Genomic DNA, 14,102 nt, shown 5'->3' with positions numbered 1-14,102 from the left:
TCCTCCAGGCCCTTCAGTTCCAGGACTGGTTGGTATCTCTGGACCTTCAGGACGCTTATTTCCATGTGCCTATCCATCTCAAACACAGGAAATACCTGCGGTTCTCAATTGGCAACTCTCACTATCAATTTCGAGTACTGCCATTTGGGCTGACCTCCGCCCCGAGGGTCTTCACCAAGTTAATGTCGGTAGTGGCGGCAAGTCTAAGGAGGGAAGGAATTCACATCTACCCCTACCTGGACGATTGGTTGATCAGGGCTGTTTCTTCGGAACAAGCTCAGATCCAGCTAAATCACGTGTGCCACTCCCTTCACAGACTGGGCTTCTCCCTCAATTTAAAGAAGTCACAAATGATACCATCGCAGAGACTCCAGTTCATAGGAGCGATCCTGGACACTTCCCTGGGAAAAGCCTCGCCACCAGAGGTGAGGGCTCAAGATATTCTACAGATGGTTACCAAGTTCCAACATGCCCAACGTCTCCCAGCCTTCGACTTTTTGAGGTTGCTAGGCCTCATGGCATCCTGCATTTTCCTAGTGCCAGAGGCTCGCCTGAGAATGAGATCCCTCCAGTGGGCACTGAGGACTCAGTGGTCACAATTCTCAGGGAGAATGACAGATCTTCTTCAGGTTCCCGACAGAGTAGCTCGAGACCTTCAGTGGTGGGCCTGTCAGGAGAACATTCTGAAAGGAGAACAGTTTTGGAAACCCTGGCCGGAGATTACAGTAGTCACGGATGCCTCACTCACGGGGTGGGGAGCCCACGCCAAGGATTGACCATCAGCGGTCGTTGGTCTCCATCGGAGTCCAGACTACATATCAACCTGTTAGAGCTGAGAGCCATCAGACTTGCGCTGAAGGCGTTCCTGCCAGCTGTACAAGGGAAAAACGTCCTGATAATGACGGACAACACGGTGGCCATGCATTACCTCAACAAAAGAGGAGGCGTAGGATCACTACCCCTGTGCAGAGAGGTGATGCAGCTCTGGTTTTGGGCAATCCAAGAAGGAATCTCTCTATCGGCAGTTCACCTAGCCGGAGAGAAGAACTTGACAGCGGACGCTCTGAGCAGGCAGAGCACAATCTCCCACGAGTGGGAGCTAGCTCAGGAAGTCCTTCAAGAGATCTTCGCCCTTTGGGGAACCCCTCAGGTAGACCTGTTCGCCACCAGCCTCAACAGGAAATTCGATCTGTTCTGCTCAAGGGAATTTCCCCCGAGAGGAGCTCTGGGAGACGCGTTCATAGTAGACTGGGAGTTTCCGCTTCTGTACGCGTTCCCACCGGTCCCTGTCATTCCTCAAATGATCAGGAGGTTGAGAAGATTCCGGAGAACCATGATCCTAATTGCCCCGGATTGGGCCAGGAGAACGTGGTACCCGGACCTTCTAGACTTGTCCATCTGCCCTCCAATTCGACTTCCACTCAGAGAGAACCTACTCTCACAGAAGGGAGGTCAGGTTCTCCATCTGAGGTACAAGGATTGGGACCTCCCTGATGATGTTATGGAGGTGTTGCTTTCGGCAAGGAGGCCAGCAACAAAGTCTTTATACTGCTGCCGTTGGAACAGATTTTGCAGCTGGTGTAGAGAACAGAATATCGACCCCTTTTCATGTGGTACACCAATGGTTTTGTCCTTCCTACTATATTTGGCAAATTCAGGCCTTCAAGTTGGCACCATTAGGGGCTATCTCGCAGCGCTATCCATCTTTAAGCGCACTGCGGAAGAACCATCCTATTTCAAGTTACCCTTGGTAATACAATTTCTTAAGGGGTTAACCAATGTTTATCCCCCAAGACCATTCCAAGTTCCCCTATGGGATTTAAACTTAGTCCTAACATTCCTGATGGGCACACCTTTCGAACCACTCCATTCTTGTTCATTAAGATTCCTTACCCTTAAAACTGTTTTATTAATAGCACTTACATCTGCTAGAAGGGTGAGCGAATTACAAGCTCTTTCTTGTAAACCCCCTCACACTATCTTTCACAAAGACAAAGTTGTCCTGCAAGTGAAGCCTAATTTCCTCCCAAAGGTGGTTTCTGAATTCCATATCACTCAGAAGATTACCCTACCATCTTTCTATCCTCCTCCTTACCCGGGGAAAGAGGAAGAGAGGTTACACAGGCTAGACCCTAGAAGGGCTTTAAGTTTTTACATCAGTAGACTAGCCAAGATAAGACAGGCAGACCAGCAGTTTGTAGGTTACACAGGTCACAAGCTGGGGTTACCAATAACTAAGCAGACCATTTCCAGATGGATCATTCTAGCCATTCTGGAATGTTATAAATTGGCAGGAAAAGAGCCCCCTCAAAACCTTAGGGCTCATTCGACCAGAGGTATTGCAGCTTCATCGGCCCTCAAAAGAGGTGTGCCGTTTAAAGACATCTGTGCGGCCGCTACATGGTCGTCTGTCCATACCTTTACACGATTTTACAACTTGGATTCCTCCTCCAGTCAAGAGACTAGGTTTGGAAGGGCTGTACTGCATTCTATTCATCAATAGAAGACAGCATGAAGTCAGTACTCCCTCCTCCAATAATAGAATACTGCTATGGGAGCATATCTAAGATGAGGAATACGTCGGAGGACACAATCCCTTCGAAGAACAAGTTACTTCTTACCTTGTAACGTTCTTTCGACGGGATGTTCCTCCGGCGTATTCCTCATCGACCCTCCCATCCATCCCCGCAGTTCTACTTCCCTTGTTGTTGCAGCTTACGCTCCTTCAGGGTGATTAGTTTAGTCCAGAAAGCATTATTGTGGGCTACAAAACAGAACTGAGCAACGGGCGCTGCGCGCGGCCTTTATAGCCAGGATGACGTCGGCATCTATATGGCGGCTGTCGAGGGACATCGACTCGAAGGACGTCGACACGCAGCGCCCTCTAGAGAGAAAAATTATTCCGAGGCCAGCAGAGCTGGAAGGAGATATCTAAGATGAGGAATACGTCGGAGGAACATCCCGTCGAAAGAACGTTACAAGGTAAGAAGTAACTTGTTCTTCTTGAGAGAAGAATTAAGTTACATATGTTGCAAGGTGTGTACTTGTAACAATGTTGGTATAACTATAGTATTCCTGAAGCTGAATCACTAACATAGTTTACTACCCTAACATTTGCCCACCCACATAACTAGGGTCGCCCCGGTCGAGCACCGCATCCTCAATTTATTATAATTCCAGCTGTGCACCCATTCAGCAGCCAACAGCACCACAGGTCCAATCCCAACTGCTACAACTAAATCCCTGCTGAGTAACCCGGAAAACACACTAGGTACAACCAACCCTCTGCCCTCAAACGCGCAGGGGAAGTCAGCCTCCATGCTTGGAGAGGAGGTGGGATTTGCTGACTGACAACAACCAAGAACGTTGGAAGATACCATTGAGTGGCAACCGAAGACGCACCTCAGAGGCATTGTCAAACTAACAGATTTACTAACCAATGTCCCCTTTTCCTGCTCCTCCAACATAACCAACGCCACTATACCCGACTAGAGACTAGCCACACTACACATAGACACACTGAGAACTCATCTAATGCCAGCACCCAACTCTTTGACTCTGTAAACAACATTAGAGGGAACTCCCCGCACATAGTTCATAAATCCATTGACACTACACAAATGCACACCAACGCAATATAATCAAACACCTAACGGTCATCTGCGACTCTGGAGCCTTATGGATACAACTAACCGGTGTGCATGACCACAAACCCCACCCTCGGGGAGTCAGCTGGAGTCGGCTGGTGTTGCGGCTCACAGCGGTAGGTGGTTTGTGGCTGGTGTGTTTGCCCACGGGCGGGCTGAGGCACTGGGTTGCCCCGTGGTTGGCTGGAGCGGCCTGGTCCACTGTGTCTGGACCGGATCTGGTCCGGGCAGCGGCTATGCGCGGCCGTGCAAGTTCATGGCTGATGTGTTGACCCCCGTGCGGGCTGAGGCGCTGGGTTGCCCCCTAGTTGGCTGGAGCAGACTGGTCCTCTATGGCTGGGCTGGCTCGGGTCCGTGCAGTGGCTATGCAAGTTGCCGCTCCGGGGTGAGCACCCCAACGGAGGTCGCACTCAGGATTGTCGGGGACCGGAGCGGGGCCGCCAGTGCAGCCGCTTTAGAGGTTCCCACCGTCAGGGCTGCTCAGGCTGCGGGATCCGCTGGGTGATTCTGGCCCTGGCGCCGTCCGCCATCTTGTGGGTCCCCAGGTGCTCCGATCCGCTTCAGTGAGGAGCTCGCTCCGAACTCCGTCTCCCCAGGGCTAGGACCGCTGAGAGTTGAACATTAGCTGCAGCAGCCTTTCGGCTCTTCAGGGCGCCACGTAGCTAAACAGATATTTTATTTTCACTGGGGCATTTTCGGTTAGACACGTGGTCTCGGCCAGGAGCTCTCACCAGGCCAGACCATCCGTCATGGTGCCAAGCCACGCCCCCAAAGCCTCGCCTTTTATGCAGGTTTCTCCCATTCATTCGCAGCATAGCTGTCAATCACAGAGCAAGGTGGATATCCTGCAAGGACAGCCCTCCAGCCAATCACCTTTTGGTGCATTCCTGTAACCAAGGAGACTAAACACAGGGAGTTTCGGGCACATCCCTCGCTCCCTGCCCTGCCATACATGCTGGAGCCAGAGGCGGGCTTCACCAGCCAAAGAAAAAAACGAATACAGGGACCAAACCTGGTTTGGCATGCAGAGTAAATCTCAAGAAGGACTTTTCCAAAAAGAAATGGTGAACAAAATAAAAGACTGAGGTCATTTTGACAAAATGGGCACCCATGGGTGCTTTACTGCAGCTGCATTTGCAGGCCACGGCATAAACACACAATGGTAGGAAAAAGTAAACCACTGCCACCAGCCATTAAAGAGTAAGACTGTTACATGTAAAACAAGACAAAGGGGATACTAAGTAACCCCTGCAGCACCATATTGTAAGATAGTGTGTGCTGGGTCTAGAAAGTTACACAATGCAAGTAAAGTCAATTTCACTTCACTACTCTTGGAAAACAGTTTCACCAAGAGAAGGTATTTAAACCTTTGCAAAATCTAAGAGACCTCCCTGTAGCACTGCACTGAAGGTGCTGTGTGTCACAATGTAGAGATGATGCCTATGGAGTTGGTCCGACTCCAAAGTGAAAAGAACCACAGATTTCAAATCACAGTAAAATACATGAGAGAGTGGGAAAAAGGTCTCACTCTCTCCAGGTTAGAAATTAAAAGTCCCAAAGTCCAGAAATAAGAGCGCGGAGTCTGTAAGGTAGAAAGGAATTAGCATATTTCTGATAATTCTCCCTAACACACCCCTTCTCAATTCAGCTGCATCTACGAAACTTAGAAACCTGCCAGGACACACCGGTATGTATGATGAGGAAGGATAGCCCAGGGGCTACACGTTTGTCTTGGACGCAAAACCATACAGCGCCGCATAGGTCTGAATCCTGAGCCCACGCTTAGAAACCACAAAGCTGGTATTAAGCACATTATAAATGAACAATTAAATAAATATATGCTTATGGAAGATAGCCGAAGGCACGGCCACCCAGCCACACGCATCTATCACACACTACTCAGACACATCGCACAACACCTCTGCCATAGGAATGCAGCTATCCCGCACGTCAAAACTTTGGTGTAGCGCAGGGGTCCCCAACCTTTTGTGCGCAATGAGCAAAATTGGCATATCAAATTAAATGGTAAGCAACATCCATTTTTCGACGGAATATATCGGCGCACAGTTGGCGGACAAATTGTTTGCAACACAAATTAGAAATGTAACAAAATTAAAACTGCATATAGAACATTTAATTTGCAGTACTTAATAGTTATCTAGACCACGTGTTATTCTAGTCAAGAAAATGTGCAAGGCCATTAACTACATTTGACGTTAAGTGGTTGTTTACAAGGAATGTTGAGGAAATTGAGTGGTAAGTAGTACATTTATAGACATATAGGACCAGTCCAGCTGTTCAAAAATAGAGTAGGAGTAAATAAACATTACCAGGAGTTTCAGGTTCCCGAGCAAAATATTAGTGCAAATGTATGGACAGTACAAATGGCCACAAACGGAGGCTGAGATTATGCCTAGGAATCTATGGGATCTTTAATGGCAAATGGTGCATTCCTACGCATGCAAGATCGGCAATACTGTTCCACAGTCATTGATGACTGTATTGTGGATGTTTTTTTTCTTCAGGAATGTTATGAAATGTTACATTTCTTATTGATCAAAGAGTAAACACAATCCTCTTGAGTTCATTTTCCAATGGCCAGGGTAGGCACCACGAAGAAGATATCTGACAGCTAGAGAAGCTGGTTGGCGATGCCTATGCTCGAAAAAGAGGCATTGGAAAGAATTACTAATTCAGAAGAAATTAACATATTCTCTTAAAACTGTTGAACAGTTCAGAAGCCACAAAGGAAAGTCTTTAGGAGAAACTATCCAGGACAGAGCTATTGGCAAACCGTGCCCCCAAGTTGAGGAGTTCCAGGTTATAGAAAGGGATGCACCATGGTTTGATGCAGAATGTAGAATCTCGAAAAGAAAACTGAACCATGATTTAATGAGGAGTGTGTACACGGCTGGTCAGACTTATAGTTTCAAAATGGCATAAAAAAATTGCGCTAAGACAAAAAAAGAATTTGAGAAAAAAATGGGAGCTTTTTTGAAGGACACCAAACCGTTTTATGTTTATTGCTGTTGTCAAGACAGGCATTTTGCCATCCCCTTAGACAAGTATTTCTTGGACCACCAGCCCCTCAAGGTTATAGGCCAATTCGCTTACTGGACATTGGGGCTTATTACGAGTTTGGTGGCATCAGACAAGTATTTCTTGGACCACCAGCCCCTCAAGGTTATAGGCCAATTCGCTTACTGGACATTGGGGCTTATTACGAGTTTGGTGGCATCTCAACTGTACCGTTACTGCCACTTGGTCCAGCGGTATCACTGCCAGATTCCAAGTGGTGGTTTGGCGGTGTTAGTCCCCAATTATGGAGTTCGTAGCACTCCAGGGTGGATTTTGTCGGTATTTGATTGATAGAAACATAATGTGGCGGAATTTACATTTTATTGGAGTCTGTGACAAATCTGTGGATGCTGTCCCTTCTCCCCTATGGGGGGAGACCATTCCCAAGCGGCCAGGGTGGTACGTCCTCGGTACAATAGTTCCCCTGAGGGTGGTGCACAGGGAAAAAATCTCCTGGGACTAGGAACAACCCTACCCTGAGAACGCAATATACTCGCCAATCACCAGACCCTAGGACCCCCCCATTCCTATGACCCAAAGAACAACCCCTTCCCTAGATAAGTACTGTGACTATGAAGAGCACAACTGACCCAAGGGAGATCAAGGTTAGAAATACTGAGAAGAGGAAGAATGGGGAAGAGTTGAAAGATATGTTATTGACAACCACTGAGACAAATAAGATGCATGGAGGAATGTAGAGTGTTCTGCATAACCAACATGAGCATTCTAGACAACTTGGAATAAGTACTGGGATGAAGAGGAGGAGCGGAGGCATAAGAGTTCTCCTAAGAACCACAATGAGCAGTCTAGTTGTTGCTGGCTGCTCATTGGTCAATGCATAGTAGAAAAGGATGAGGGACTCAGGAAGAAGTTGTCTAGTCCTCCATGAAGGAGCTGCAGGAGCCAGCACGGTGCAGGAAAGTGCAAGGAAGCACACCAGGATGCCAAGAGAGGAGCTGTAACTACAAGGGCCAGTCCACAGTGGAAGGACCGAAAGGCGAACTGGCAGAGAGAAGCTCCTGGTGTTCCTGCAGACAGGGAAGTGCGTGAAAGGAAGACCACGCTGTCCTGGGAAAGATTGACACTTCAGTGTTCCTGGGCAGACCAGAGCCCACTACAAAGGGAAGCACTCAGGCTGGCTGGTGGGAAACTAAGACGGTGCAGTCAGCATTTTAATAGTCACAGTACCTGGCAGGCATGTGAACCATGTCTGTCCCCCAACAAGAGAAACTTAAGGGTCTGGGACCCACCAAACGAAAGCAACATGAGTCCTCTTCCTTGTGGCGGTACTTGGGAGGAAAGGGCTCCCAGTACCCACACACAAAGAAGGTGTCTGGGACCCACTACACGAGAACCACACAAGTCATCTTCCTCGTGGTGGTACATGGGAGAAGAGGGCTCCCAGTTCCCAAACATAAAGAGGGGTCTGGGGCACAATCCCATGAGAAGAAGGGAAACCACAGAGTAATTTACTAAGGACCATACTTGGCAGGGAAGTGAACCAAGTTGGCCCAAGCAGAAAGAGAGAAAGGCAGAGATCTAGGACCTACAAGAGAAGGAACCAGGGCAAAGGAGTCATTGCCCCTGGCTGTGGTCCAATAAATAGAAAGTTGCCAAGAGAAGGAACCAGGACAAGGGAGTTGTTGCCCCTGGTTGCTACGAAGTTTGTGCAACAGAGAAATATCTAAGAACTTTATGGAACTTTGTTTTACATTTAAGAACTTTGGGTTTGGAACCTGTGTTATTTGGAACTCTTTGATTGGATCTACAACCTATTCTTCTGAATTAAGAAGACATTTTGTTTTTTATAGGTTAGTAAATAGTGTGAGGGTTGGAAATAGGCTTCGGACTTGTGACAGTGGACTATTTACTTTAGACAAGACATACTGGCAGTTTCCTTAGTTTTGGTTGAGGAAGGGAAACTCCTCTTAGCTTTAGGGAAAGGCAGGAGTGAGTTCCACAGTCCCCCACCCTTTTTACTTTCAATAAAAGTATATGTCAATCAACATGAGCCCACTGTGTCTGAGTCCAACTTCTACATTCTTACAGGTCACTAATGGTTTTTTAAGTCTTATCCAACGTGATACGCAGACATCTCAACATCTGTCCAATATACAAGATTGTGGAATTATACATTGTTTTCCAACACCAATAAAGATGTCAGTTGGTCCCAATGTATTCCTTTTGGATGTTGATTCTAGTACTTCTCTTAGGAAAGTTAATCCATCCTCCACCGGAAGGGTTCACTTTATAGCATGCTTCCTTATGCAGAAGACACAACTAATTTGGCCTTGCCCCTAGCAGGTCTCCAAAAGGGCCTGCTAAACACAAGTTACTATTTTGGGAATTACAGTTTGAAATTAAATATAATAAAAACAAAAATGATGGTGTTCAGGCAAAGGGTGAAACCTTGTAGATAGTTTTAAATGAATGTAGAGATCAAGGGGCAGTCTCATTTTTACCTGAGCCTACTCTTCTGAAAGAGCAGTGCTTGCGTCAGTCATTTTATCATTTTAAGAAGATAGCTGAAAAGGCATCATTAATGATTAAATGGCTTTTTACATTGTTATTTCAGGTTTGCTGCATCCTGATTGGAGAAGTTGGAGGTATATAAGACAAAGGTCTGCTCCATGATTTTAAGGCCGCAAAATCTAGCGTGGTTAGAACTGTCATTTCCTGGAGAGGTTGCAAAATAAATTCCTGTGCCAAATAGCAGGTCTCTCTGCAGATACACCTGCTAGCCCCTTGTGAGCCGAATTGGGGGTGTTCAATTTGAAAGTGTCAGGCCAGTTAAGAATGTTCCTTATTTTTTAAAAGCACATCTGGGATTTTCTGCTAATCAAAGTGAATTTCAGTGCAAGTGCAATTGTAGCCTCCCCTGGTGAAGAGAAATACTTGTGGTTATAGGCGGTTGTAAGGCACTGTCCATTTGGATAGGGATGCAATATAACTACATTTGGTACATTAAGCGACCTCAAAATAGCTCCAAAAGCTAGAGCGTGTCCAATGGAAAAAGAGTCAGATGTCCAAAATATACATAGGCTGCCCACTTTAGCCTTATATACAGACTTACGTACACATAGAAGATGGCAAGGAGAAATCTGTCAAATAAGATCCCCAGAATGCAGGAGGCTGGTGGTAATGGTACGTTTAAATGTACCCACTCCCCAATAAATTGAGAAAGTGTGCAGGAGGAAGCACAAAGTGCGCTTGCAAAATAGGAGTCAAAGATTTGGTTCATTTTCTGTTCATTTGCTGTTGTTTCTCTGTTTTGCATAAGCGTGGAATGCATGGAAGCTATGTTATATATAATTAATAGTAATGTTCAGACTTGTATATATATAGCAAGTTTGATTATGTTAAAGTTGCTTTTTTATTTTGGGCTTGTTCTGTGTGAATTGTATGAAAAATATGAAACATGTTTTTAAATTGCTGACTTAATGGAGAAATACGATTAAATGTGAATTAGTACTTCAGGTCATTACTAGGTAGCCTTTAAAGATCACTTCATTGGGCCTTTGGAGGTTACCTCCTGAGAATTATTTGGGAATGTTATGGCAAATGGTGTGTATTAAAGCTCCAGAAGGCTGTTGAATTGGTGAAAAAGTGGTTAGGAATACCAATAATACCTTTCTCAATTATTTGGAGCCTATGTACTCTGCCCAAAAGGGATTTTACACAAGACGTTGTGGCAAACATTGGTCAAACCTTTGAGCATTTGATGACCACTTCATGGAGGGGTGTGGTGGTGTTAACTGAGTATTTGAATCAATTAATTGACTTGTTAGTTTCAACCTATTAACAATAAATCAATTGGATTGGAATACAGGGCAATTAATTATGAAAAATGTGGCATGCATTTACCGTATCTGCCCATTAACCATGTGCTAGATGGGCAGGTTATCAAACGATTACCATTTTTCCGCTAGGACACTATGTAATAATAAATACAGGAGACACCAAAATGAATATTGTCGATAAATATACATGGTGGGATCAAACACAAACCTCACTTGTACAGAAAGTGTGCATGCACATTATTTAATAAAGGGAAGTCTGGTATGCATACCACCTCCTTGTCCATTATGCTCATACTAGTTGTACCAAAGAACAGAATATGCCAATTTTCTCCATGACACAAACATGGTTCAAATATTGTACTTATTAATACATTTGTCAGCTGGGCAAAGTAACTGGAGATGACAGGGTTTTAGCAATGACACTACCATAACAAGTAAGGACATTTACTGAAGAATTATGTGCATGGTGGCACCAAACAAATCTTGCATGTATAAAAATAATCCAGCTGGAAACACAGCGGCTCATTGGCCAACATTCTTGCACAGTCCAGGACTCTGTCCTGACTACAGTGCTACTGAGGTCTCATCCATTCAGCACCTCCTTCTAGGCCTTCACACCATGGCCCAGGGCAACTGGCGAGCAACAATTTAGGGTGCCGTGAGCAACATGTTGCTCCCGAGCTACACGTTGGGGATCCCTGGTCTAGCGGAACACATTATGAGTCTCCCAGCTCCTGTATATTCTCCAGACTACCTCACAGCACCAATCCATATACCAGCTCGACATGAGTAACTAGCAGGGACTCTGCCACCCCACCTACCTTTGTATTGGCTAAAATGCACACATGCATTATAAACTCCTCTGACAAATTTGCTGTATCTGTACTTTGGTCCCCAGTGGGCATTCACCTACTTGAGACCATACAAATGAGAAAAAGGTGCTTTGCAAATGACGATTACGTTACATGCACGTCTCTTAAATTTGAGTCCTTCCGGTTTTGCTTATTAGAGGGTAGACAAAATGCACTGATCGGTACAGTATTTATTATCCATGAACTACCACATGAACCAATTATATGGTGCATTTCTTTAACATTTTCTAGAAATGCAATTTTGGATAGTTGAATTACTTGTTATGTTTTAATGTGTATTTATCATGAATTTTTAATTTGTTATTATAAATAAGGTGACATTTGTTTATGAACTAATCACCATAAAAAAAGACACTATAATCGAATACTTTCTATTCCCAGATTGGTCCTCCCAACCAGAATCTGTGCAGTCGCCACCTCCTTCCCATGCACAACCTGTGAACAAACCACTAACTCCACAGAACCCACCAGGAAAATCACCAAAGCGTAAGTGGCAATTCAGGATCTAATTTTACTAGGGGACCTGTAGGGATTGGATAGATGAGCTTAGAAGAGTAAAAATATTTTTTTGGCTGACTGTATCAAATAGCTCCATGATAAAAGAATTTGAATATACAATCCTCTTCCTTGCCCTCCACATACTTCAGCTAATCTGGAGCAGCATTCAAAGACTAATTAGCAACCAGCACAACATAACTTTGCTCTCTGGTTTTGCTCCTGGGGCTGTGCTTAGATAGGAGTAACTCGAGTAACATAGAATAGCTTAATGCAGAAGAGTGCCTGACTGGTCTTATTGAATACACATCCTTTGTGTTCTCTGTTAATTAAACTCGATCAGAGATTCCAAACGAGCACCCTAAACTGGCTATGATTGAGCCTCACAGTCTAAATACCCTCTTTTGGAAGCATAGGTACATAAACCCAACACTAAAGGTTAATGACAATGTATAGGACACACACACATTTGTAATTTCAATACCAAGCTCTAGAGACTTTGCAAAGCTTCAAGGAAGTACCTATGTTCTACATTATATAGCAGAAATATGGGTGAACCTGATTAAATTGCCTCAGTCCCAGACACCCTTACATTAGAAGAAAGTCCATGAAACTCCATGCCAAACCCTAAATGTTCCAAAGGATTCATTTCTTAGAGATAGACATAACCTATCCTCACATAACTCAACTAGGTTGTGCACATTGAGGTCCTGAGACCATGCATGTAAACCTTACCCCCTCTTTTTGACCTCTCAGATTTTAGCCCAACCTCTGATCCTACCTTGACTACTTATTAGGACAAAGTCAAACACTTGAGCATTGAAACACACCATCTCCTCATATTTAAATATTGTGTCTGTGCAATATTTTCTTTAAACATAGCCCTCTGCCTCTCTTCACCCTGCTATTGGATAAGGTTGTCCGTAAACATCTGCAGGATCAATGATATGAGCACACACCCATTGAAATCATGGCTGTAGAAGCTGGGGCACCGTTGAGATAAGAGGAGATCACTGGAATCAGTTCTGTTGGGGGAGCTAAGGGACAAAAAGCCAAGTGTAGGCTCTATTTAGGTTGGATATGTGCTATTTAGGGTCTGAAAAGTGAAGAACTTCCATATCCCGAACTAGGGTGCTACCTGCATTTATATGTGAGGGATTCAGTAATTTGCTCCTTTTGCTACTATCCACTGTCATAAGCCTTATCCGGAAGCTCCAAACACTGCTACCGAAACCTGTCCCCAACACTCCATGTGTAACCGCAACTAACTTCAAGCACAGCTTTTATGGTTCAATGGTAAAGCTGGGGTTAGAATGCATATCCTCTACTTTCACTGCTATTTAGTACTAGATCACATATGCCTGCATTCATCTGATTGGTTCAAGGGCAGCACTGGAAGACTCAAAGGAACATCATCAAGCAAAGGTAGAGTGTAGCAATGTCTGCATTTAATGATACCAAAAGGATACTCTTCTGTTGCCACTTTGCCATGTTTTTTGGTCGGGTCTCCCACCTTCCATTGTTTGGTTACTGAAGTATAGGTTTCCATAATTGATCTATACTAATTAAGCCTCTGTAGGCATTAGCTGGCCAATTAAAAACCAGCCTTCTAAAGTCATACCCATTTCATCCCAACACAGAAACTTCTGAATAGTGTAAGGCAGCCGTCTTTATTTAGTGGTCTTACTATGACCTTCAAGATACAACCTTCTAGAGGCAAAACAGGAGGATGCAGAGAACCGCTCTCAGAGGAATAACATTCGCCTACGAGGGATCCCATCCTCCATTCCAGACGCAGAATTAAGAAGCTATGTCTCAAACCTACTCAGATTCATAATTACACTTCCAGATAGTGCGCCCCTGGAGCTGGACCGGATACACAGAATCTCTCCGAGACGGGAATCTACATTCCCCCGGACGTCTTAGTTAGAATCAACTTTTTCCAGTTGAAGGAGGAAATTATGCATGAAGCGAGGCAATTGCACCAGATCACCTTCCAGAGTTCCACAATTTCACTCTACCAAGACGTGGCTGCCTCTACCCTCCAAAAAATGGAAAATTATGCAACCTCTAACGGAGTGGCTACGAGAAAGGAAGATCCCGTATCAATGGGGATTCCCAACCTCAGTCAGATTCAAATGGGAGGGAGCTCTGAAACAAATTCACACACCAAAAGAAGCAGACAAATTTATGGGCCTCGGAAGATCGGA

The 14,102-nt window shown here is 45.0% G+C and overlaps 1 protein-coding gene across 2 annotated transcripts in view; it reads left to right on the top strand.

Annotated features, from left to right (window-relative positions):
* The window catches only part of ICA1L (islet cell autoantigen 1 like), an 804,678-nt gene that overhangs the window by 716,388 nt on the left and 74,188 nt on the right, over nucleotides 1–14,102 (top strand). For both annotated transcript variants that reach the window (XM_069615515.1, XM_069615516.1), the window contains exon 12: nucleotides 11,779–11,883. In XM_069615515.1, coding sequence (XP_069471616.1) covers nucleotides 11,779–11,883 — 105 coding nt within the window. The remainder of the gene's footprint in view (nucleotides 1–11,778; nucleotides 11,884–14,102) is intronic.

Source organism: Ambystoma mexicanum, chromosome 9 (genome assembly GCF_040938575.1).
Source record: "Ambystoma mexicanum isolate Mex_15411 chromosome 9, UKY_AmexF1_1, whole genome shotgun sequence".
In the NCBI taxonomy this organism is placed as follows: Eukaryota; Metazoa; Chordata; class Amphibia; order Caudata; family Ambystomatidae; genus Ambystoma; species Ambystoma mexicanum.
Note: the sequence above shows the minus strand (reverse complement) of the source record. Positions and strands in the feature narration are given on the sequence as shown.